We start from the raw sequence: 26,768 nt of genomic DNA on the forward strand, positions 1-26,768 counted from the left end.
AAATTTTTTTGTTGTTGTTCCTGTGTGGTACTTGCAACTCTCCATGCATCTCCCATGTTTTGCGCTTCCCCTCCTTCCTCCTCCTGACTCTATCGTCTCTGGATTGCTTCTGATTAGGTGCCTCCCATGCTCCTTCTGAACCCCGGGCCAGATTTGTCACAGGACAAAAGAACACTCCAAAGTGTAAACTTTGGCTTTATGTGAACCCCAGAGACTGTGAACAACGAAGAATGTTCTCTCAAATGGCAGGAGGACTATCCAGATTGCTGGGGGTGGTGCTGATGTGAGCTGCGAGGAGGAGGCGCTGGGTGTGTGGGCAGAAATGTGAAATGTGTTAAGGCTTCTATTATGGGGTCAGCCCACCTAGTGTGGTCACCCTCCCCTCTGCCGATTTCAAGAGCTGGAAACAGAGGGAAGTTAAGCCATGACTAAGAAGCCTGGCGTCCTTTCAATGGAGAAAGGTAGCCCTGTCGCTTCAGTGGGATGAGGCCTGTTTCTTGCTGTTGGAGAAGATTCCAGAACACAAAAGAAGGCATGTCTCTGTGAGTTGATTCAGCGGTCGGCTCACCCTAGAGGCAGTGTCTCTAATGGGAGGAGCCTGGGCTTTGGGGTCCACTGACCTGGGCTGGAATCTCAGCTTTGTCAGTTTATTAGCTGTGCAGCCTTGAGAAAGTTATGTGCCTCAGTTTTCACATCTGAAGAGTGGAGACAATAATGTTTTCCTCAAAGGGTTGTTGTGAGAATTGAATAAGAGGGTGTCAGTGCAGTGACTGGCACTTTGTGGCTATTGTTATCATTTTTGTAATGTTAGACCATCTTAGCAAGGACAGTCTGAATTTGTAGGCTGGCTCTCCTGGGTGTCACATCAAAGACTTAAGGAAATCTCTCCCATATATACATAGTTTGTCTTTAAAAAATCAGTTGCAAATTAATCATCTATCAGTATATCCAGGTCTTTTGCACTCACTGTACATTTTCAGCCTGTATCATACCTGCAGGTAATAAAGTGCAAAAGCACCGCAGCTTGTTATGTAATAGAGCATCTTTCATTTACCCAGAAACTCCCACGCTTCACAGTTCAGTGTCAAATCAGTCCAAGTTCATTCTATTCATAACCTTCATAACTTCCTAGAAGACACTTGAATATCTTCTTTTCCTCCTTTAATATTTTATTTATCTCCCACCAAAATTTTTCCAGTAGTTAAAAAAAAAAAAAGTCTTAAAATACAACTGCAAAACTATTCCAGGCCTAAGCACAGCATACAATTCATTTTTTAACCTCAGCATTTCTGAAGGCCAAGAGATCTGCTGGCTGTTCAGGCTGTAGCAGCAGCCGCAGTGGAGGAGGCTTAGTTAGCAGCCCCCATTTTGGGGTCAGCTGTGTCAGGTTTGAATCACGTCTCTACTGCTTAACAGTTAGCTGTGTGACTGTGCCTCACATTAGGTGGCTACGACATTCGTATTGGTCACAGGGGCTGGTGGTAGTCATTGGATGTGTTTGGGGAAGTGCCCGGCAGGGCAGCAAAGGGCAGGTGGCTAGGAACAGGAGCTGTGGGAGCTCTTGGTGCTGTCTTCAGCAGCCAGTCCACCTGAGAACAAGACCTCACCCCTTTTGATTCAACTACAGCCAACTGCCTCTTTCCTGACTTTCTGACCTCTGCACATTATTCATTTTGCGTAATATTATTGCCCATATCTGCTCCTAAAAATGTTGCTTTTATCATGCTGTCCTTAAAAAAGTCTTGCAAAATTCCCTCTTGCTGTGTCGTTTTTAGAGTCCTGCATGCAACAGCCTCCCTTCCTTCTTTGCCTCTCCGTCCCTCTATCTCTCTTCAAACCTCAGAGGATTCTACAGATGTCTGGAGATGCCCACGGGACTGCGGCCCAGCCTGGAGACTTAGGGAGCTCTCGGTCTTGGTGAGCAATGCATGTTGCCCCAGAGTCCCCTGGGGAGAAACATCTCCCCACAGAAAATCTGGGTTCTGAACCATGGAGATTGCTTGAGTCCAGGAGTTCCTAGTGTGAACAGGGGTCTCGTTGGGCAGTAGTGAAGTCAGAAGAGCTGAGAATCCCTGCGAAGTAAGGACACAAGAAAAAGAGAAGACGATGCAGGACACAGCATCTGGGAGCAAAGAAGTCTGGAGAAGCTGGAGCCTAGAGTGCAAGTGAGGCAGTGGGAGGAGTCGCCAGTCTATCTGGCTGTCCGCAGATGCGGGGCTCCCGAAGCCGGGCCCAGGGCTTTGGTTCCTATCTTGTAGGCAGTGGGAGGTTATTGAACCTTTTCAAGCAAGGATGTAACATCATGTCATATCCAAAGAAAAGATCAGTTTAATGGTTGTAAAAGGATTTCATGGTTATTATAGAGAATTGGAAAAATAAAGGAAAAAATGAGAAAATAAAAATCCTAGGGCCCAGAGTTAAACGTTATTGTGTAACAATACAATAATGATAAACATTATCGATAAAATTATTGTATTCTTATTATCTCTCTCCCCCATCCCATCGTAGCTATTGTGTAATGGGCGCTGATTATGTGCCTGGCTCCATTACAAAGATTTGCTTTGTTTAATCCTCACAACACCGCTGTGCTGTAGGTCAAATGCTGATCCACGTTTTCAGATGAGGATATGTTCAAACCCTGGGCCGCATAGTTGGAAGCAGCAGCTTAGGGGTCTAGGCCCAGATAATCAGGCTCCAGCACCTGTATTCCGAATCCTTGGGCCACACTGCTGCTTGGGGATCACACAGCATAGAATCAATACACACGTGCATCAGTAGATGGCCAGTTTTGTTTAAGATAGAGTTTGGCATCCTAATATTCTGAACTGGGTTGTCAAAAGAGAATTTTGGTAATAGCAGGAAGGAGCTTGTGTTGGTGGGGAGTGGTTTACAGGGAGGAGGTAGGTGGGACAAGCGTGGTGGCCACAGCAATGGTCCAGAGAAGAGAGGTCTAAAGGAGAAATTCCAGTGGTCCAGAGGAGAGAGGGTAGATGAGTAAGTGTAGAGAATGAGAGTGTGGCTGCAGTGGCTCATGCCTGTAATTCGCACTTAGGGAGGCTGAAGTGGGAGGATTGCTTGAGCCCAGGAGTTCGAGACCAGTCCGGAAAACATAGTGAGACCTCATCCCTCCAAAAAATTTAAAAATGATCTATTCATGATGCCTCCCACCTGTAGTCCCAGCTACTGGTGAGGCAGGTGGTGGGGTAGCTGAGGTTCCTGGGAGCTGAACCTGGGAGATTCAGGCTGCAGTGAGCCGTGACGGTGCCCCTGCATTCCAGCCTGGGTGACAGAGTGAGACTCTGTCTCTGAAAAACAAACAAACAAAAAGGAATGAGAGTGAGAGGGGATGGGAGCGTGGAAGTAGGAATGACCTTGATGAGTCTGTGTGTGAGCAAATGCATAGGCACCATGATGCATCTGCACATACACGTGTCTGTGTGTGTCCAGGAGGGATTGAGGGAAAGAAAAGAATCAGGAAAATCATTGGGATTCTGTACTGAGCACCTGAGCACTTAGAGGAGGGAGAAATGTTCAGGACAGGAGGAAGGTGATGACTTTACTTTGGGACCTTATAAGAGTGTGTGCTGTCTGTCAAGCGGGGGTGTGCACTGGGCAGGTAGACACACGCAGGCAGAAAAACAGAATGGAGTCAGCTGCACTGGTTTGTTCTAAAGTCAAGGAACATGAGGTTCCCTGGGAAGAGTGGTCAAAATAGAAAGAGGAGGCATCTGCGGAGGAAGCTTGGGGACACAGAGAGGACAAGGACGGCAGAGTTGGATGGTACTGTGGGATCTAGATCCGAGAGAGTAGCCAAGATCCCAGAAGCAGGGTGGATAGGAACAGGAAAGGGGGCTGAATTTGTGGTTCTCCTCCCCAAACTCCTGTTTCTGCCAGACTGATTTCTTACTTGCCTTTTAAAATCGTTTTTACCTGCAGTTCATCTCACTGTCCCAGCCTGGCTTGCTGTGTGTGTATGTAAGGCCTGTTTATACCCGCACCTCCTCCAGGAAGCTTTCCCAACCCACTGGCCACTGGGCCTTGTACTTTGTTCAAGTTCCCTACCCCATTGTCATTTACCACGTTTCCCCCAAGATTCCAAACATCTGGAGGCAGAGCCTTTGCCTTCCTTGTAGCCCCACGGTGCCTCAGAACCAGGTGCTGATTAATTGGTTGCTTGTAACCCACAGCATAGAGTGTAATATTTTACTTGTATAGTTTGGATTTTTAAAAATATTCTTTCTCTAGACACCAGAAGCTCCTCTGCCCTTTTTAGCTCAGACACAGCTTTGTGAATGCTTCCCATGGCATATTCTTTCCTGTTGGGCTAGCATTTTGCTACTCTTCACAGGCAGCCCAAGAGTGAATTTTCACCTTCTGTTCAGTTTCCTTTTTTCATTTCCCCACTGGTCTCCATTGCAGTAAGCCTCCCACCCCTCTTATCCCCAAGTTATGACAACCCCCCATCCTAGAACCCCTGGTGCAGTCCGTCTGGCATGCCATATTTGCCTAGCTGTTTAACTCTTTGTAGGTATTCATTGATCTGATGGGGTTAGGTGGGCAGAGTCTGTTCCATGCCCCTTCTTTAGGCACAAAATCAGTGCCTAAAGTGACATTTCAACCAGCCTTCTAGACAACTCTAAGGGCAGGTATCAGATCTCGAGATGAGCTTCACCATTTCACCTTGGGTTCCTTCAAGACTCATAGGTTCCATTTAGAGCCAGAAGGAATCTTCACTCATATACACATGCATATGTGTACAATACATACGCATATGTATATTTATATGATGAGGACCAGTAATAATTATACTGACAATGGCACTGATGACAATGACTACCATGTTCTGAGCACTTACTACATGCCGGGCACTATGCAAAGTGCTGTCTAGATGTTGCTCTATTTAATCCCCTCTTCCCTGCCTGACACTTTTCCATGCCCTATGGAATCGGGCTTGATCTTAAATCACTGCAATGCTGGGTGGGTTTTTTTGGCTTTCTTTGTAGGGATGTGACAGACTCGACCCAGGAAATCTTTGTAATCAGTGCAGGAGCTTTGGAGGAAATCCACAGCAGTGGAAGTGAATGTCCTAATCCTGCCTCATCTCTATGTCTTATCTTCTCTCCTTAGAGCGAGTGACCAATGCCCTGGATGCAAAATGTCAACTTGGGGAAGCAATGACACTTGTCCCCTCCCAGAAATCGGTGCCTCTCGGGCATGTCCTGTGATAATATTCCACTAAATAAGCAATGGTTGATGAGATTCTAATTAATTAAAAAGAGAATACAAAAGTTTAGCAGGGAAAATTTCCTGAGAAAGAATAAACCAGCTTCCCAATTTTGATTTTTAATTCTGCTTAGGGCTATTACCATTCAGTTGGAAAGTGGTAGGAAACCAACAGTGTTGATGTTGAAAAATACAAACTAGAGCACTAACTAATCTCTACTTCCCTAAGTCATTCAAAAAAACTGTTAAGGAAGTAAAAAAGGGAACTTCACTGAGAAATATGTTGGATTCAGTGACAGGCAGAGATTACATTTGGTGTTTGAGGTCAGTTAAGTAGCGTGAAACACTGAAAGACTGCAGAGGTTGCGATCCCAAGAGAAGTTAAAAATAAAACCTTTTAGAGCATGTTCCATTCTACATTTTGTAATGCTGTCCCATTTTGAAAAGGCGTAAGAATGCACTAAATGAACACACTAGAAGGAAATGTAATTTGAAAAGTACAACCTGCGGGGAGGGTGGGAGGGCGGAAGGTGTGAGAAGCCAGATGGCGGTGGGCGGAGGGGCGTGCGCTGGCGTGAGGGGAGGCAAGGGAAGTGGAAGCAGGAGGCAGGGAGGTTCTGTTTTGTGTTGAAGGATGGTGTGTTAGTGAGTTCAGGCTGCCATAACAAAATAGCACAGACTGGGTGGCTTAAACAACAGAAATTTATTTCCCACGGTTCTGGAGGCTGGGATGTCCAAGATCAAGGAGCCGGAGAAGCAGATTCTGGCGGGGCTCTCTCTCTGGCTCGCCGACAGCCACCTTCTTGCTGTGTGCTCACACAGCCTCTTCTTTGTGTGAGAGCAGATAGAGACTGAGCTATCTGGTGTCTCTTCTTATAGGAACACTAATATTATTAGATCAGGGCCCTACCCTTACGAACTGGTAATTACTCTTAATTATGTCCCCAAAGTCCCTATCTCTAAATACAGCCACCATGGGGGTGGGGTTTCAACATATGAAATTCGGGGGTACACAAAAAGATGCGTTGTTCAACAGATGGTTGTAGGCTACAGGAAGGGGCCAATGGAGAGAGGAAAGACAAGATGTTAGAAGGGACAACAAGAAAGAAAGACAGGATTAGTAGAGCCATGGTGGAGACTTGGTGTCAGGAATAGAGGGAGTGGACATCTCAATAAGTCAGGAGGCAAAATTATCTGATAAGTGGGAATGAGTTTGGAATTTGGGAAGAGTAAAGAGATCTAGAACAGCCTCTGCGGGGAATGAAATAAGAAGTTAGCTGGGTACTGCCAGGCAATATCAAGGGGCCTGCTGGCCGGGTGCAGTGGCTCACGCCTGTAATCCCAGCACTTTGAGAGGCCAAGGCGGGCATATCACGAGGTCAGGAAATTAAGACCATCCTGGCTAACACGATGAAACCCTGTCTCTACTAAAAATACAAAAAATTAGCCGGGCTTGGTGGCGGGTGCCTGTAGTCCCAGCTACTCGGGAGGCTGAGGCAGGAGAATGGTGTGAACTCGGGAGGCGGAGCTTGCAGTGAGCTGAGATAGCACCACTGCACTCCAGCCTGGGTGACAGAGTGAGACTCTGTCTCAAAAAAAAAAGGGGGGCCTGCTAAGGTGAGCTAACATGACTGCCACCCAGAGATCAGCTTACACATCACCTCTTTATGGAGGTCTCACCTGCTTTAATTTTTTTGCATAGCACTTAATCCTATCTGATTTGGTTCTCATCCCCGTTTCCCCTAGAAAGTATACTCTGTGAGACCTTGGATTTTTTGCCTTGTATTTCTAAGGCTTAAAGTAGTGCCTAACATAGAAAAAGCCATGTAAATACTGGATGAATGGATGGATGTTGTAATGGCAGCAGGAAGAATTATGTGACAATCCACCAGTGCCACTCAGGGCCTCAGGATCAAAAGTGAGGAAAAAGGAAGGTTATCAAGGACCGACCATTGGCAAGACAGAAAAGACAGAGAGGTCAAGGTGATGAAAGAGTTAAGGGTGGCAGTGAGAACGCTGTGGAAACAAGTGTCCACTGAACCCAGGCTGACTAAGGAGGGAGAGTTGACAAGGAAGACAAGCAGTGGGGGTGAGTAAAGAGGAAGCAGGGGGCAGGTATGGTGGCTCACACCTTCATCCTAGCATTTCAGGAGGCCAAGGCGGGCAGATCACCTGAGGTCTGAAGTTCGAGACCAGCCTGGCCAAATGGTGAAACCCTGTCTCTACTAAAAATACAAAAATTAGCTGGGTGTGGTGGTGGACATTTGTAATCCCAGCTACTGGGGAGGCTGAGGCAGGAGAATCACTTGAACCTGGGAGGTGGAGGTTGCCGTGAGCTGAGATTGCACCATTGCACTCCAGCCTGGCAACAGAGTGAGACTCTGTCTAAAAAAAAAAAATAAAAGAGAGAGAGAGAGAAAGAGGAAGCAGGGAAGGGACTGCAGACTGCACTGAGGTTGAAAAGCAGGCTTAGTGGGAACAGTTGGAGAATAATATACTCTGGTCAACAGAATGCCAGGAGTGGGAGATTGCTGAGCTGCAGAGATGCCAAGTGATGCAAACGGCCAACCTGTGTCCATGACAGTGGGTTGCCCACATGAAGCAGAAGTGAGGGGTACTGAAGTTTAGCCCATCAAGGCACTGCAAAATAGGGCAGCCTTCCCTAACGTGTATGTTCCAAGAATAGTAATTCTGAGAGTTAAATTGTACTGACAGAATAAAGGGCTCTGTGGTCAAATAACTTTAGAAAATCTAAGTTAGAAAATGGATTCCCCATATTGCAAGATTTCTATAAATCTTCAAAATACTTCAAAAGGCTTCAAAAGAGGGTATCATGTTTCCCAGGGTTATTTGACTGACTAATCCTTTTTTATTTTTTAGAGATAGGGTCTCACTATTGCCTGGAGTGAGACCCCATCTCAAAAAAATAAAGTGCAGAGGTGTGATCATAGCTCACAGCAGCCTCAAAGTTCTGGGCTCAAGTGATCGTCCTGCCTCAGCCTCCTGAGTAGCTAGGATTACAGGCACATAAATCCTTTTATGTTTCTCTTTGAGACAGGGTCTCGCTCTGTCACCTAGGCTGGAGTGCAGTGCTGCAATCATAACTCACTGCAGCCTCAACCTCTTGGGCTCAAGCAATCCTCCTCCCTCAGCCTCCAGAGTAGCTGGGATTACAAGCATGCACCACCATGCCTGGTTATTATTATTATTGTAGAGATGAGGTCTTAATATGGTGCCCAGACTGGTCTCAAACTCCTGACCTTAAGCAATCTTCCCACCTCGGCCTCCTAAAGTGCTAGGTTTACAGGCATGAGCTGCCATGCCCAGCTGTGTGAATCCTTTTTTATTTCCCTCCAGGAGCATCTCTAGGGTCGACTTTACCCCTAAAACAGAGGTTCTCAAAGTGCGGTCCCTTGGACAGCAGCATCAGCATCCATTGGGGACCTGCTAGAAATGCAAATTCTCAGGCCTCACCCTAGACCTATCTAATTGAAAACTCTGGGAATGGAGCCAGAAATCTGTGTTTTAACAAGCTCTGCAGACAATTCTGTTGTATACTAAAGTTTAAGAATGACTGAGCTAGAAAATACTTTGGGAAGGCTGATTCATATTCATATGTGGAAAAGACTATTTGGTAAGGGGTTGGATAAGTCTTTCATATTAATGCTGAAGTCATATAGTAAGACTGCAGAAGTTGAAATGGAGAAGAAAAATATGAGTCCAATAGTAATATGCAAATTAAGATTGCAATATTTAACACTAGCCTAATTAATACATCACGTCAATATATTAACAAAAATGATATTGGATTGACTATTCCTTTGGATTTTTCATGCTGTTACGTCCCTCTGTTAGCATGGATCAAGAGCTGACTCCTTCCCAATATACTTTGTCAAGTTGTTAGGGGGAGCAGGAGGGAGAAAGAAAGAGAAACGGATTTGAAATGTGTTTCCTTTCTTTTCTTTTTCTCCATCCTTTGACGGAGGCACCAAAAAAGTAATTATGAGGCCAAAAAGTAGACAACAGTAAAAAGCAAAGAGAGAAGATAGAGCGTATGTAAACTATATCATCAGCTCTTGAATAACCAACCTTATCAGAAGATATAATTTTCAGGTGTTAAAAATGTATCTGTCATGCTCCTTAGCAGAATAATTTGGAGACGTTCTTACCAGACATTTATAGTTTGCAGAAGAGCTGTCAAAAATAACTCAGCTATATGAACACTTCAACTGTACAATGAAAAAAAAGTGTGACTCTAAAAGGAATCTGGGTGCATGTTTTCAAAAGTAAAATTTGAATCTCAGCCTAAAATCTAAAATGCATTTTGACTCAGAATTTTTTTAAGAGGGAAAAAGAAAGAAGACCCCTTGAACAATTATGCATAACTAAAATATTGAGCTTTTTAAATGATTTGAACTTCAGCTAGAAACATTCTGTTTCTAATGCATTTAGACATAAAGACATCAGAAGTGAAAGAATAGCATGTGCAAAGATTTGCATGAACACAAAGGTTTAATGGGAAGAAAAAAAAAATAAGAAATGCCCCTGATTTCTTAAGGTGGAAGTGTGCAGAATTTCCTTTGTCTTTCACTCACTCAACCCTGGCTCACCTTGCAGCATGATACATGATTGGTCAGGTCTCTGTGACTCCACTGGTCTTGAACTCCTGTGGCTATTTCTACTAAGTGGGGATGAGCTAGACTGGAGCAGGTCTAGATAAAGATCTGTTTTTCCTATAGAAAACCACCTGCACTTCTTACAGAGCTAGTGTGACTTATACAACCTTTGAATGACTCACTTTTCAGATACTTTGGATCTTTGAAATATAATATTCTCAGCCACTAAAAAAGGCTGAATTCAGCTAGGTGCGGTGGCTCACGCCTGTAACCCCAGCACTTTGGGAGGCTGAGGCGGGTGGATCACAAGGTCAGGAGTTCAAGGCCAGCCTGGCCAAGATAGTGAAACCCCCCCATCTCTACTAAAAATACAAAGATTAGCTGGGTGCGGTGGCAGGTGCCTGTAATCCCAGCTACTCAGGAGGCTGGGGCAGGAGAATCACTTGAACCTTGAACCCAAGCAGCGGAGGTTGCGGTGAGCCGAGATCATGCCGCTACACTCCAGTCTGGGAAACAGAGTGAGACTCCATCTCAAAAAAAAAAAAAAAAAAAAAAAAGGCTGAATTCTGAAATTTTGGCCTCATTTTGAGAGTTGTCTCTTCTACCAAACTTCATTTGTGCAGACTGCATTAAGTAGGGTCCAAAGTCCTTAGACTCCAGATCCTAAAACCTGCCTTCCATCCCAGACTTGGAATGGCATTTCTGATAAGGGAGAGACCAATGTAGTTCATACTGCAGGTGAATTTCTTTGACCATTGTGAGTTCCTGGAACTCACGGACAAAGGAGCTGGCCCTCACAGGTGATGGCCATTTAACAAATCACCTAGATCTTTTGTTTTGTTTTGTTTTGTTTTGTTTTTGGAGACAGAGTCTCATTGCTCTGTTGCACAGGCTGGAGTGCAGTGGCATAATCTCGGCTCACTGCAACCTCTGCCTCCCAGGTTCAAGTGATTCTCCCGCCTCAGCCTCCCAAGTAGCTGGGATTACAGGCGTGCACCACCATGCCTGTATAATTTTTTTTTTGTATTTTTAGTAGAGACGGGGTTTCACCATGTTGGCCAGGCTGGTCTCAAACTCCTAACCTCAAGTGATCCACCCACCTCGGCCTCCCAAAGTGATGGGATTACAAGTGTGAGCCACTGCGCCAGGCTTTAAATCACCTAGATCTTCTTACCTCTTCATCAAATGATGATGGTGACTCTTAGCAGGAGAAAGCAGTGCTATAAATGGGAGTGGGACCAAACCAAATCTCTGCAGGCCATTCACCATTTCTGGAAATGGCTGTGAGGCTATAAATATCCAAGGGCTCCTGATGAAAATTTTAAAGAGCAAGACAATTTAAAAAATGTTTACATACCTTGTCATGTACAATGGGAGCATAAGCCCCATATACTCTCACTGCGGATTTCTCTTATCGTTAAGTCAGTTACAGAGGGACCCACCCTGTAGCATTTAAATAGATTGCAGTCCTCATTAATTTGTTTACCTGTATCCAAATGTAAATTGGAGCAGAAGTATTTACACCTCTTTGGAATTACTTTATTGTGTTTCCTACTGAGTGGGCACAGAGTAAATATTTTTTCCTCATTTGTTAAGATGAGGAAGGTAATCATTCCCACCTTTATAGTGAACGTGAAAATATGAGAGGAGTTAAAATATGTAACGTTCCTAGCATATGGAAGGTGCCTAATAATTATTAGTATTAGTAATTACTAATCAGTATTAGTAAGAGGCAGCTGCACCTAGAGACTAAGAGCAAGGACTGGAAACTTGAATGCACAGATCAACTCCTGGCTCAGCCACTCACCATATGTGAACCTGGGCAAGTTACTTTATCTCTCTGCACTTCCATCTCCTCATCTAAAACATGGGGATGCCAATAATATCACCCTCTTCGGTGATGGATGAGGATTACACAAGTAATATCTTGCAAAGCCCTTGAAAAAGAGTCTGGCATTTAGAAGCATTGTATTGGTGTTACATATTCAGTTCTTACAACAACCTTCTGAGGTGGTTTTCCTCACCCACATTGTATAGATAATGAAACCAAAGCTTTGGGGTCACACAATTAACAGTGGGTCTCTATTTTTAAGCAACCAGAAGAACCAAGTCATTTCACGACCCCACATGAGAGGACTTCACATGGGTCTTCAGCAGCATAGACACTGTTCCATTCCCTGGCAGCACGTGACTGCCTAAGACTGGGTTATTATCTTTACTAGTATTCCTGATCACTTGTGGCATCAAGCGCTCTCAACCCAGAGTATGGTAGACGCTGGAGGTTAACAGCATTTTCTTCTGTTGATTTGATTAAATAAACAGGAAAGCAGGCCTCTTATGATCCATATCTCTGGGAAACTGGCAGTAAGTGGATTGCACCAGATAACAAGGTCTGCTTTCTTTCTCCTCTCTGCCCCACAGCCCAGGAAGAAACAGACGGCTCGGAGGTGCTGATCCTTCCAGCTGTCCCCGTTGAGCCTCGGTTGTTTCGGTGAAGGAGCAAAGACAGCTTTTTTGTTTGTGTTTTTTTTTGTGTGTTTTTTGAGACGGAGTCTTGCTCTGTCGCCCAGGCTGGAGTACAGTGGCGCAATCTCAGCTCACTGCAACCTCCGCCTCCTGGGTTCAAGCGATTCTTCTGCCCCAGCCTCCCGAGTAGCTGGGACTACAGGCACGCACCACCACACCCGGCTAATTTTTTTGTATTTTCGTAGAGATGGGGTTTCACCATGTTGGCCAGGATGGTCTCGATCTCCTCACCTCGTGATCCACCCGCCTCGGCCTCCCAAAGTGCTGGGGAAAGGCAGCTTTTTAAAGCTGGCTGGGCTTTCCTTTTCCAGGAGAGAGAGGCAATGGTGAGAAACTAACAGCAAGACCAGAGGCGATTCCAAGTTTACTTGCCAATGTGTGTCACTGCCATCTGCTGGATGGAATGGGTATCAGACCGGGTCCCGTGTTTCTTCTCAGTGTTAATACGCAAATTCAGTGACTCCCATTGTGGGGGTTCAGAACCTAGCGGTGCATTTGCATCATTTCATAGCATAAGTGTCTGCAGATTTTGGAAATCCCATGACAACTGTGCACAGGACGACCTCCACATGAGTAATCAAAAGGCAAAACAGGACCATCTTTGAGGCAACGTCCTACTTAGCATCAATGCTTCCCCAGATCAAATTTGATCTGTTCCCAAATGATTGATCTAATTGGTTAGAAAAAGCCCATAACCAGCAGGTGAGGGTATCTGGCAGAACTTGGGTCCTCTTGTCAATGGCAAAAAGTACTTACAGGGAAGTGAAATCAACATCTGGCTTTATTCTTGCGTCCCCTGAAATTATGTGTTCATGTATCCAACAGCTATGTATTGAGCACTTATCCTGTGTGCCAGGCACTGTATTAAGGAACTGAGAAAGCAAAGGTGAATAAACACAGTCCCTGCTCTTAACAATATATGGATATTTTCTGAGTGCTTATTTTGTGCTAGGCATATACATCCTGTTACATCTCATTTTATTCTCTGAACAACTCTAGGACTATTATTATCTCCTTTACAATGATCTCATATTATTATCTCATTTGTAGTTCAGAAAACTGAAGCTTAGAGAGATTCAGTAATTTAACCAAGAAAATACAGCACAGACAGAGATGGAGTGGGATTTGCATATGGGATGGTGGGAATGGATGGGTAGGATAGAGAAGGATCAGTACCACGGACCAATGTAGCTTTTTCTCCCCCTCACATAGAAAGTCTGGGTCTTTTGTTTTACACACATTTTCTGTTCCATTGGCTACAAATTTCCAGCAAAGTGAAAGTGCTACAAAAACAAGTAAGTGATGATAGCAGTAGATGCTTTGGAAAGATTTATCAGGAAGAATATCCCTTCCTCTAGCCAGCATTTGAAATCTATCTCGTTAACATTCTCTTCAGTTCATAACTCTTCTTCTTAATAGCAGCGTTGGTGTCGGCAGCAAGGGCTGAATTGTTGTCAGTTCCCATTGGATAGAAAACAAATCCCTATTTTGGTCAGCATGACAGAGTACTTGTGAGCAAACGATTTGCTCAGCAAGAGATAGAGACCAATTCACATGTTCTGATCACAACAATCTCTCACAACAATCTCACACTGTTTTTGTTTTTTTTCTTTCTCTCTTGGCATAACAGCAGGGTGCTGGTGTGGCAGGGAGATACAGAGGTGGGGGCGAAGAGAGAACAGGAGGAATGGAAGCCGGTGGCAGAACAAGCAAGCCCTTTGCCAAGTGCCCTTGAAAAGGGCTTAAATAGTATGTCCTGGACAGAAAGGACTATGGGTGTTGATGAGAAAGCAGAACGGCTAATGGGGGCTAATGGCAGGGTTTTGTAGTCAGCCAGCTGAGTTAGAATCCCTGCTCTGCCACTAGCCTAGTCTTTGACTTCAGGAAACGGATATAACCTTTCTAATCCTCCAGGCAAGAGGAGATACAGCTAGGGTTAGGGTAGGGGGAACACTGATGGAAAAGTCTGAGATCTATTTAGAAGGTAAAGTTGGCCGGGTGTGGTGGCTCACACCTGTAATCCCAGCACTTTGGGAGGCCGAGGTGGGCGGATCACTTGAGGTCAGGAGTTCGAGACCAGCTTGGCCAAAATGGTGAAACCCCACCTCTACTAAGAATAGAAAAATTAGCCGATCATAGTGGCGGGCACCTGTAGTCCCAGCTACTCAGGAGGCTGAGACAGGAGAATCGCTTGAGCCTAGGAGGGGGAGGTTGCAGTGAGCCGAGATCGAGCCACTGCACTCCAGCCTGGGTGACAGAGCAAAACTCGGTCTCAAAAAAAAAAAAAAAGAAAGAAAGAAGAAGAAGAAGAAGAAGAAGGTAAAGTGTACAGAACCTAGTAAAGGGTTGGCCATAGGTGAACAAGAGAGAAGTGTCAAGTGGACACCGAGTTTTCAGGCATGTTACCTAGGGTGGGTGCAGAACAAGATGGGTGCAGAATACTACTTGCCTCACAGTCTTGTTTGGAGGGCTCAGGGAGATAGGTATTCCAGACGGCCTCTGCTACTTGTTCCCTAAATCTTAGCCATGGATGTTGCCAGTGCCTGGGGTTTCCGAGGCAGCTGAGATAAGGTGAGACTGATATGGACCGAGGGACTGAGACAGCAGGGGCCAGACTTGGGGTGGCTCCTCCAGAGAAAGTGCCCTTTGGGGTTGACTGATACTACTTATATGCACTTCAGTTGGACATACTCTTATTTTTCCTCTTAACAATCCTGTAAGGCAGGTTAAAGAGATGACATCGTTCCCATTTTTATAGAGAAAAAGGAATAGGCCAAAATGATGGTTGTTTTTCCAACTGGAATTTGCCCTCAGGGCCATCCACATGAGAACCACCATGAAAAGTAGCTTATGGAATTGCATTTGTACATCAAACCCCTATGGAGAGAGTGATATTCAAAGTGTTTTCAGTTGAGTGATTTGCATAATTGTGTCAGTTATTTGTATGTAAACGGACTTTTAAAAAGCGTCCAACCATTCATTTCATAATCATCTGACATGTTTATAATATTTTAATACAATTAATTTGCACTATAAGGCACAGGTTTGTTTCAGAAGGCTCAACATAGGCCTCCTTCAATGATGAATTCCAACTTAGTCAGACTTGGATAAATGGAACCACACGGTACACTTCATAAAGGAAAAGCATTTTGGATAACAGGATAAAAAGAGCCGGCTGATGAGTGCCTGATACACTGTAGGCACTCCAGACCCAATTGTTGAACAAATGGAGGGAGGGATTAAAGAATGACTAGATGCTTTGGTTTCCTTTGTGAATGCTGTTACACCGGATGTGAATGAGGCTTCTCACTGCTACTTAATCTGGCTATTAGAAATGACGTGAAAGATACAAAATCCACCCAGGCTTCAGAATTCCCACGTCTATTCAATTAACATGCCCGAAACTTAGGTGTCCACTTGACACTTCTCTCTTCTTGTTCACCGATGGCCAACCCTTTATTAGGTTCTGTAAACTTTCCCCTCTACATAGGTCTCAAACCCTTCCATCAGTATTTCCCCTACCCTAACCCCAGCTATATCTTCTCTTGCCTGGATGACTATAATAGCCTTCCAAGGGCTATGCTTCATCCATCTGGGTCCCTCTGACCACTTCCCAGAATGCCAGCAGAGTTATTCTTTCCAAACACCAATCTGATTACTGTTGCCCCTCTCCCAATCCTCCCCATCACTTACTCTTGGGTGAAGACCAGGTGCCTGTCCCTGCAGTCTGCATCACTGCTTCCTCCGTCTCTTACTCCAGCCAGTTAAGCCCTGAGTTCCTCCCCCTTTGCTAAGCCTCTCCTGGCTTGGTAAAATACTGTTCCTTCTTTTTTCTCCCTGGAACTTAGTCTCTGTTCTGTCTCTCTTGCCCAGGCCCCTTCATCCTTTAGATCTCAGTGTGTGGCACTTCTGACCCTGGTCCAGGCCATTTTGGCCCTCTTTAAGTTAATGCTACCAGAACCCCATATTCCTTTTCCTTCAAAGCACTCATCTCTGTCAGTTGTTCAATTATTCGATGAATGTCTGCCTCTCTGTCTGGACTATAAGCTCCACGAGATTGGAGGCTCTGAATGCTTTTTCTCACCATTGTGTCTCCAGCATTTAACACAGTAGTTCCTATACAGCAAGCACAAATATTTGTTCAATGAATGAATGAATGGACCTAATGAACACAGGCTTATTATGCTTAAAGGATAATCTGTTTTGTTTTCTTCAGTTATCTCAAACCAAACTCATCAACAAGCAAAACATTATTTACATCTAGCATGTTTTTATGAATGAAAAGCCAGAGCGAGTTGTGTCTCACTTCTGCATGAGTAAGCTATTAAAATAAGCATACATGCTTGCATCCAAAAATTTCATTTTTATTCCCAAGATAGTTCGTCCTAAAGATGGAGCAAATAAATGCTCTGTTTGCTTGGGAAATTATAAACTGCAGTCCAAAAGAAGGTTCAGAAATGCAGTTTAATAAACACTAAATAAAAACGTTGGTGAAGTAATGGTTCACAAACATCATTTGAATGACTCAAATGCAATGCAAATGGGAAAAGATCTTAGCTAAAAACATCACATCAGAAGTAGAAAACTATCACTCTGATTCAGAAACATTAAGACAAGAAAGCATTTGTGCAAGCAATTGTTATTGCTAAATGCAGAGCTAAATGGAGGTTTAAGAAAGTTCTCTGATAAAATACATCTGTCACTAATTACTCTTACATTTAAAAACCTAAATTGCTTTGGATAAATAATTTGATGCCAAAAGGTCCATAATGCATTATTCAACACAAATCGAATAATACGCTTTCATCATCATCTAGTTGAAGTCTTACTGAAGTTACTTTCCTAATACTTAAGTGGCATAATTTGTAGAATGATTACTGAAGGCTTCCCCCAAAATAAATATCTCACATCAGAGTAAGTTGAATGGTCGGTAAATCACATTACTTAAGTAAATATGAAACAAGCTATTACTGTGCATCCCTACTATGCAAGCCCTGGCAAAGAATTACAAACACAAAAATCTTACAGCTAGAAGAGAGACCTCTAGTGTGTGTTGGAGAACTTTATATATTGTGCTTCAGGCATAATTAATACAGCAAAATCACTGCAGTCGTTTTGCATACTGTGGTGGGAGATTTTTGACAAATATCTTTCACCCTCAATTCATTTCAAAATTTCTTCCCGGCTGTGTGACATTTTTGCCTAATTAGATACCTTCTTCTTAACATAAGCCTAACCCAATGAAGTTTTCTCCGTGATGCAAAGTTTTAAAGTTTCATGGTCACCTTTGCAACCTAATTAGTAAACATTTAACCTACTGTCATCATAACAACTGCTCACAATTCTTTCCATTCAGGCAGCAGCAGGACTCCCGAGTCAAACTGTTGTAGTCAGTGTTTTAGTTTCCTGAATATCAGCCCCTCGTAGTAAGCCAAATGCCACACAAATACAAACACGAGGAATAAATCGGCACACTGCCCATTATCCAGGAGACAAACGGATCCACTGCTATTTTAAATTCACCAAGTAGGCTATTAGTTGCCACAGATTCCCATATATGTAGGTGAATTCCTTGATGTAGAATCAGGTTTAATGAATCATTCTACAGCATCAGCCTCAGCCTTTTAAAATCCTTTATTTTCTCCTTTTCCACATTAAAAACACATTTGAGATATACACAGAAAATGTTTCTCTAAAAAACGCACACATACACACAAAACAGGAGGTCTCTTAAGGAGTCTACTGCTGAGAAGGTAAAAGCATTTTGCTCATTTTTAATTTGCTAAAACAATCCAAGCATGCTTGGTACCCAGAGGGTATTCTCAAATAAACTTGTATCTCTAGCTGCCAGCTTAGTTGATTGAAAACAGAAGGCAAACGTTTCTTAAAGAATATGTTAAACTGTTATGTCTCCCAGTACCACTCAGGATACACACACACACAGACACACACACGCACACATACCGCATAGTCAAGGATTTGCTTGAAAGCAGCCAGTTCTATTATCTAAAAGGTAATACATTTGTACCAAATTACTCCTGCCTACTGCGGTGCACCTTTCAGCGAAGAAGCCAGTGCCACTGGGATCCTGGACAGTTCTCGTGTGTCATTCTCCACGTACAAAGCCAACGGCCCCATTTGCGACTTTGCTAACTTAGTTGGCTTCCGCCCAGCCGAACCCCGAAGCACAGTCACTGAAAACGTTTTGATACCAGAAAATCATTTCCACGACAGTGCAAGTGTTCGAAAGCACAAAGGCAGACTGTCTACCCGCGACAGTTCGCAAGTTGCGGTGGCGGGGCGGCTGTGCGAAGCGCGCGTGCAGGTAAGGGATTCCTGCACCCAGGTCTGCTTTTCTCTTCCTGGATGTTTTGGGGCTCGACCTCACTTTTAACGCGAATTCACCATTACGCGCCCCCCACCCCGTTCTTTTTCCAGGAGGCGCGGACTGTTTTCTAGCCAGGTCCCTCTTGGGGGCAGGAGAGGAAGCACACTTCACATTTCAATAAAGAAGGGTGGCGGGAGTGGGTAGGGGGGCGGCGGGAGTTGGGGGGGCGGAGGAGGAAAGAGGTCAGAAAGGAGCCAAACTGAATCCCTCCCGCCCACCTCTGCGCCCCGAGCGCTGGTTCAGACGGCGGAGGCCAGAGGCGGCCGGGAAACTGTCCCTTTAAGGGAACCTAGGCCGCCAGGAGGGGAGGGAAGGATGCGGGCTCCTGACTTGGCGCTGACGGCAGCGCGGGGAAGAGGCGAGCGCAGCAAAGCCACAGCCATTACCTGCAGCGCTCGCATCTTTCCCCCGTCCCAGCGCCGCCCCCGCCCCCTCCCCGCCTCCCAAGGAGACTTCTAATCCGGAGCATGTGCTGTGCCCTTTATCCGGGGAGGAGGTGGGGAGGAAGAGGAATAAGAGCTTTTTAAAAATAAATGAAACGTTTGCATCCAAAAGGGGGAGGAGGGCTGGAGATGGGAGGGAGTGGGAGGGGGCTTTAAAGGCGCCCGGGTGGGCGGAGGCGGCGAATCTGGACCAGCCCGGCCGGCGACGAAGAGCGCCGGGCACCGGCCGCGGCCCACAAAGGGGAGCGGCGTGGTCCGGCCCGGGCAAAAGGGGGAAGGAAAAACCGCCCCGGGCCCCAGTCCGCTCGGCCGCCACAATGGCGTCTTTCACGGGGCGTCCGGGGGCGCCGCCGAGGCTGCCTGCGAGAAGGGGGCGGCGGGGCCCCTACCCCCGGCAGGAGCGCAGCCCCGGGCGCCGCCGCCCCCTGCGCGCCCCGCAGGGATGTGCGCTTGGCTCTGGGCGCCCCCGCGGCGCTGGGCGCTCTCGGCGGGGCCGGTTTGCGGGCGCGGAGCTCTGCGCCGGGGAAGAAAGGGACGCGCGGGGCTCGGGGGAGGAGGGAGGGGCTCGGGGAGGGCGGGGGAGAGCCGCGGCGGAGCGGCCGCGGGGAGGCTGGCGCGCGGAGCGGCGGGCGGGCGGCTCTGGCACGGGCTCCCAGAGCCGCGGCGGCTCCTCTCCGAGATCCGGAACCCGGCCCAGAGATCCGGAAACCCGGCCCCGGCGCGCCAGCTCCCGGCCCCCGGCCGCGGCCCCTGCTGGCCGCACCCGCTCCTCCTGCCCGCTCTGCTCCGCCCTGCTCGCGCCAGCTCCCACTGGAGGAAGAAAGCCGAGAACCGGGAGCGGCAGCCCCGGAGGAGGCGGCGGCCCCTGCCCCGCCGCGGGTCCAAGCGGATTCCTAGTCGCCCGCCGCGGCGGGCGGCGTGTGTGCGAGTGTGCCGCGCTCTCGCCCCATGCCTGGCACATGCGTAAAAGCGAGTTGCGCCCAAAGTCCCAGCCATACCCTCCTTAGCAAATAATAACAAACCCAAACCGTCAGATCTTACCTGAAACATTGAAGCACAAAGTCTCTCTCCAAGTCCCCTTTTCCTTTTCCTCTCCCCCCTTTTCCGATTTCTCTCCCAGCGATCTGCTCGGCTCGCCACACCAGAGAGAAATGCAATAGCTTGGCTAAGGTAGACAGAACAAAATACAGAGAAGAGTTGCTCCAGGGCTTTGAAACCCCTCAAGGCAAGGATCAGGATACAATTAGCTCATGCCTCTACCTCTAGTCTAAATCAATCTCCAAAATAAAACTTAAATCAAATTAACCGATCACAGGGCAAACAATTGATCTCCTTCAAAAATAAAGCTCTACATATACGTATAGAGAAATATACACATAGGAAATTTTTTTCCAGATTTTTTTTTGGTGGAAAAACAGTCTCATTCCAGCCTCCAACTTGCTTTTTACCCTCCTCTTGCACAGAAAAGCTGATTTTAATCGTTGTGATTAGTTTTGATGTAACGTTTCCGCGGGCGATTTCTGCAAATGGATGGAGTGTTTCTTTGCCAAAAGAGGGAAAAGCAGCAGATGATGATAATTATAAGGATTGTTGGTTGTTTCTTTTTATTTGTGTCTAGGGCTCTCTCTTCACTTTCTCAAGTTGACCTGACATTGCTGTTACACTAAGGTCGCACAACTTGTTGAGGATCATCGCCCTGTCTGATAAAAGGATAGGTGATAATTTGGCAATAGAGCAGCACATTTTTGGTTCCTTTGGCGACATAACGTCCCAAATGACGTGGATAAAAATAAGCACATGCAGTCTGCTTTGCCCCAATCAAGTCTGAATCAGCGCCTGAGGGTGATATACAAACTCATTTCATATGTTCAACCATGCAGAACTGTAGAAAGATTGAAGGAGTGACACCGCATTTTTTTTAATGGCAAAATTAAAAGAAAACAAAACCCACATTAGGTGTAGCCAAGGACCTACCATTCAGTTTTATTTGATCAACCTTCTGAACACACCTCACCTCCTCCCTTCTCTTTGCTATTCTCCACCTGGTATCTTTTATAGGGGGGGTTGTATAATTCCATTATTTGACGGAAGTGCTCAACAGAGCTAGACAGGCTAACATAAATACATTTCCCCAGATTGTTACTCTGGTTCTGACCTCCCCCACTCCTCATCAGTTCTTCCTCTTTAGGTCTTTGTTCAAGGAGATTGTGCCTGGGCCAGTGGTTATCTTAGTTCTTTTTAGTTAGGGTGGGATATTTGGTTATAAACTCAAGGATCACCTCCCATTACTGTTATATCCTCGTAGGATACTTTTTGAAATGGTATGTTTTTGAGCACTTCACAGTTCATTAATTCAAAGACTTTGCTGACATTTCTTATGGAAAAGATCAGGTTATATGGCCAAGGATACTAAAGAAAGAAAGTAACCCTAAATAGAACCAGACATGTCCTGCAAATACCTGCAACTGGCAGCATTTCACAGGAAGTATTTTTTAACCATCATTTTTCCTTTAAGATAAGCAACTGCTGCAATGCCAACAGAAAAGGGAAGGACCGAGCTTTTAAAAAGTAAATAGAGTCAATCAGATTAGTGCTATAATACATGAAAGATTAACATCATAACGAGAGCCAGGGGTGTTGGCAGATTTTTTTTAATGTAACAGGTTTATATTACATGAGATCTTTGCACATTCTTTTTCTCTCTATCCCCACACACAAGGTTGATACATTCTCTGATCTACAATAAAAAATTTTAAATGTCCACAAGCCCTGAATTCAATGGAATAAAAACTTTGTTCTTGCCCCTAAATGGCACTAAATGTTAATACAGGAGAGTGTGAGAAGAAAAGAGACTATGGAAGAAATATCCCCAATCACTGATATGATGACTGAACACATTAAAGGTGTGGCCTAAAGTGACTTTTAATTAAAAACAAACAAACAAAAACAATCAAGTGTCACATAGAGAACCATGCATCATTGTCCTAGAATTTTAGAACTGGAAAGATCCTTTGCAGGCATCTAGTCCTTTGGCATCATTTTATAGATGAGGGAAACAGGCAGCTTGCCCAGTGTCAGGAGCCAGCCATTGACAGGGGATCGGCCACAAGAGGCAGGACAAGAAGAAAGGTGAGTGACGTTCCTCTGCGAGCCCTGACCCTGCAAAGTTGAGCATAGCATTCTAAATTTTGTTGACATGGCTTGAACCGTACTTTTGAAATTCCCTTTTTGAGATTGTCCTCAAATCCTGTAGCACAATCTTCTAAATATCTTTGATGGCAACAAAGTTTTGATCTTTGATCATTTAACTTTGGAAACAACAACACAAAAAATTATTGCCAGGTCTAGACATTAAGTAGATGAGAAAGATGGCTTATGCTACTTAGAGTCAAAAAAAGAAAATAGGACTAAAAACAGGACAGTTTTCTTATTAGTTCCTAAGAGGAATAAAGACAGTTCTCAAAATATTTTAAGCAATGAAATTATTACTGGAAAAAGGGCTTTCCTTTTTAAGATAACTGCTCTGAAGAGAATAATATTCATTTGAGTGAATTAAGTTCTGAAATGTACATTTATAAGACATTTTAATATTCCAGAATGATGTCACTTACAAAAAGACGATCTTTTAAAACATTAGGCCATTGAGATTTTAAAGTGATTCAACCTGTTTGGTTGATCTTGAACTTGTAGTAATTCCAGTGGCAAATAGACTGAAGGTAAATTTTCATTCTATTGTGGTGGGGATCTTTATTTTCTTGCATTTCAAAGGGATCTCAAAGTTGAGGCTGTATAAAATATTTTGAAAATTTATTTTGTTCCATGCAATAGAAAGAAATCAGTAAACTTCATGACCTTTAAATCAAGAGTAATGAAAATTTATTTTAAATTTTAAAATAGGCTGTCAGTGAAATAGCATGTGAAAAGTCAGGTTCATATCTTGCCAAGTACGAGATACAAACTTAACAGACTTCAGTCAGCCTCTGCAATCATAAAATGACCTGAAAGTACTTTTGTACTTTTTATCTAATTAATAATCTGCATTTTTGGGTGTCTGTAGCACCTTTTTTGCCCATCTTTAAGAAATTGGGAAAAAGAGTATATTAAAAATCCATCTAACCTCCTTTTTTTTTTCCTGTAAATAACTGGTATGAGACCAGCAGCCTAACAACCATTAGCCACACGGAAGACAATGGCAATAAAATTGTCAGCAAGAAAACAATCAAGAAGAAAACTGGTTTCTTTCTGTTTTCATCTTCCAGGATCTCACTGTCAAAATAAGTTCTACCACTTTTTAAAGGCAGAAAAAACCAAGATAGGATATTTTGAATTGAAACTAGCAGCTCAGCTGAAAAAGGTTTGCATTACGACGGTTGTGGAAGAGAAAACGAGATGTTCTTGGAGGGGAGCAGCAGCCTCCCTTCTAATGTCAGCATGGGAAAGCACATTTGGTTGCATCACAGTCACTGAACCCTCAGAGTGCAAGTTGCCACAGAACAGCACGGTTTTGTCCAGGGTAGCCCTGCGGTACATTCTTGGCGGTGATTTGACAAGATCTGGACATTAGCTGCTGAGATGAAATGTGAAATTGCAGAACCCTCCACTGAAGCAGTCAGACACTCAGATCAAATTTTAAAATCCCATTGCACTTTCCATTAGGAAGAAGAGAGAGGCCTCAGTGCTTGGGCTCAACCTGGGTGTGCATAGATACCACTAGCTGTGGTGAGGCTGCCACAGTTTCCCCTACCTGGTCACTAAACAACAGCATTTCCATCATTGCTCCAGCAGAATCCACCTGTGACTACCATGAGAGGCCCTGCTGCATGGGAAGGCTAATTATATTGTTTTATTTTATCCCTGGGTCAGTTTTTTTGTGGGAAAATCACCTGTTTTTTATCAGCCAACCTGAAACCCCCTATAATGCTGCAGAATGTGCACATTTTCCTGGAGTTGAATAGAAGTATTAATGAGCTCTAACAAAATGGGTTTGTGATTCCTGGAGTTTGGCCCCAGCCACCACCTGTTTATAATTAGCCTCTGGAAAACCTATTAGTTTCCTGTATCACTGTCAATATTGAGTTTGTAATACCTCATCTTCTGAGAAAGTAAATCTTCTAATAGTTGCAGATACGCCAATGGGCATATTTCTGAAACAGAAATACATACCAAGTCCTTGTATTGAGACCCTTAAATCAATGTGGTCTCTCTTTTTTTTTTTTTTGGAGGTGGAGTCTTGCTCTATTGGCCAGGCTGGAGTACAGTGGCACTATCTTGGCTCACTGAAACCTCTGCCTCCCACGTTCAAGTGATTCTCCTGCCTCAGCCTCCCCAGTAGCTGGGATTACAGGCATGCGCCACCATGCCCGGCTAATTTTTGTATTATTATTATTATTATTATTATTATTATTATTATTTTTAGTAGAGATGGGGTTTCACCATGTTGGCCAGGCTGGTCTTGAACTCCTGACCTCAGGTGATCCACCCGCCTCAGCCTCCCAAAGTGCTGAGATTACAGGCATGAGCCACCGTGCCTGGCCCATGGCCCAATGTGATCTTTTATCAAAGTTTCTTCTCTGGTTGTCTAATATGAACACTAGTTATAATCTCACACTGTAAAACAATACAGATGTATGAAGAAATAAAACCCGACTATGATTGGATACCCTGACAGCTGTTTTTGATAGTCTTATTCAGTTGAGAAATCTGTTTGTCCACAAGGAGGTAGATGTGTGGAGAAAGTTGTGAAGCATCTGTATTCATTACTGGCATTTGAAATTCTTTGCTGGATACTTACCTTCTATATTTTAAATAAATAATTGCAAGTAGATTTTATGACTCTAGTTGAGTTACAATAGTAATTCTGCCACCTTAACTTGTGGTGTTACCTGATCCTTAGTTTTTTTAGCCATAAAATATGAATGAAAATATCTATTTTGAAGGGTTATTTTGAGGTTAAATGGGATAATATATGGAAAGTGTCTAGAACTGAGCCTAGCACACAGTCAGTTCTCAATAAATGATAGCAACTATTATCATTTTGGTTTATAGTAGCTGAATAAGTCACATGGTCTCTAGTGTTTAAGTTAACAGCATAGAAGAAGGATATCTTTGCAATAGGAGTACTAATTTATCAACATCTCTGTGGCTAATCTTTTTAAAAGATAATAACTAAGTCTTGTTTTATTATTTCATCTAGAAATTACATGGACATCTCACTTTGTCACATGTAAGATAATGGGGTGAAATGAGATTTTCTCCAAGGTAAATCCTAGCTATGAAAAATCATGTTTGTGATGCTGCTTACTGGTGAACACACTTTCTTTTTGTTCCATTGAGGATCCTTGATTTTGACAAGACTGTCTCACACATATAAAACAATTAATTAAGCATTATGTATAATTGCTCGTGTAAGAAGTGGTACTTGACTAGAATTCTGCCATGAACCTCTTTCTTCATAATTATTTGCTTTTTGCCTTTCAGGAGTTACAAAATCAGTATAAGCAAGCACTTCACAAACAAAATTTAAAAAAAAGAAAATGCAGTTTTCAAAATAGGAAGAAATAAACTTCAGGGCTGATTGAAATCTCTAAGAAATAGTTCAATCAATCAATCATATCATACCATCCTATTTTCTACATTCTCCAGTTTATGTATTAAATATATTCTTTGCTAAGCTTCAGACCTTATCATTTTCAGATTATTCCATGTAATCTGTTAGGCTATCCATTTTAAAGCTAGTGGCTTTTTAAAGAAATGCAGTGGCTGTTTTAAAGAAACATTTTTAATAAGATATACATTTCCTTAGATATTTTGTACTAGTTCATATTCCAGTGCCTCCTAGTAAACTCTCTGGCGCTGAAAGTTACTTCTGTTTGCAGTGTAATGTGTCACATGCACAGCCCATCCGGTACAGAACCACTTAGCTTCGCTTCACTGTTCTACTGTCTGAACCAAGGCCATTCATGAGAAACCCCATAATACAATTGCGGCACCTCCGGGGCACCATATACATTTATGTAAGTTATCTCTATTTGCATCCTTTGGGTGTCAGAACCTCTCAGCTTTGCTAACCATAAAAAGTCCGCCTTAAGCATATTACTAACTTTAAAACTCTAATGATATGGATGTCATATTTCAATTTTTAAGAAACCTTTCCCTGCTCCACCCCTGAAAAAATCCAATAAAACTTATCCAGTGGAATCATGCTATGGTTAAACATATAAAATGTATTTAAAAGAAAAAGAATTGTGAATATGCTATAGCCAACCTCCCCCCACCAAAAAAAACCCACAAAAAACAAAAACTACACACACACACACACACGTGTGCACACACACACACCCCCCAAAGGTCAAGAACAACAAAAATATCTTGTCAATAAGTAATAATTAAACAAGAAACAAGGCCAGGTGCAGTGGCCCACGCCTGTAATCCCAGCAATTTGGGAGCCAAGGCAGGTGGATCACCTGAGGTCAGGAGTTCGAGACCAGCCTGGCCAACATGGTGAACCCGTCTCTACTAAAAATATGAAAAATAGCTGGGCATGGTGGCAGATGCCTGTAATCCCAGCTACTT

General features: G+C 44.1%; 1 protein-coding gene and 2 long non-coding RNA genes across 7 annotated transcripts in view; 2 read left to right on the top strand and 1 right to left on the bottom strand.

Annotated features, from left to right (window-relative positions):
* Positions 1-20,438, bottom strand: part of KCTD1 (potassium channel tetramerization domain containing 1) — a 203,108-nt gene extending 182,670 nt beyond the window's left edge. Inside the window, exon 1 of the mRNA XM_008955728.7 lies at positions 20,238-20,438. Within this exon, the coding sequence (XP_008953976.1) occupies positions 20,238-20,246 (9 nt within the window). The 5' untranslated portion in view covers positions 20,247-20,438. The remainder of the gene's footprint in view (positions 1-20,237) is intronic.
* On the top strand, positions 359-13,262 carry LOC117976808 (uncharacterized). Its single transcript, XR_004667578.3, has 3 exons — positions 359-542; positions 1,776-1,917; positions 12,261-13,262. It is a non-coding gene; the product is annotated as an uncharacterized LOC117976808 (long non-coding RNA).
* Positions 17,818-26,768, top strand: part of LOC117976807 (uncharacterized) — a 34,739-nt gene continuing 25,788 nt past the window's right edge. For 2 of the 5 annotated variants that reach the window (XR_004667576.3, XR_008621930.2), the window contains exon 1: positions 17,818-18,690. This is a non-coding gene — a long non-coding RNA (uncharacterized LOC117976807). The remainder of the gene's footprint in view (positions 18,691-26,768) is intronic. The other 3 variants (XR_008621929.2, XR_008621931.2, XR_008621927.2) reach the window with 3 other exon arrangements.

This window comes from Pan paniscus, chromosome 17 (genome assembly GCF_029289425.2).
Source record: "Pan paniscus chromosome 17, NHGRI_mPanPan1-v2.0_pri, whole genome shotgun sequence".
NCBI lineage: Eukaryota > Metazoa > Chordata > Mammalia > Primates > Hominidae > Pan > Pan paniscus.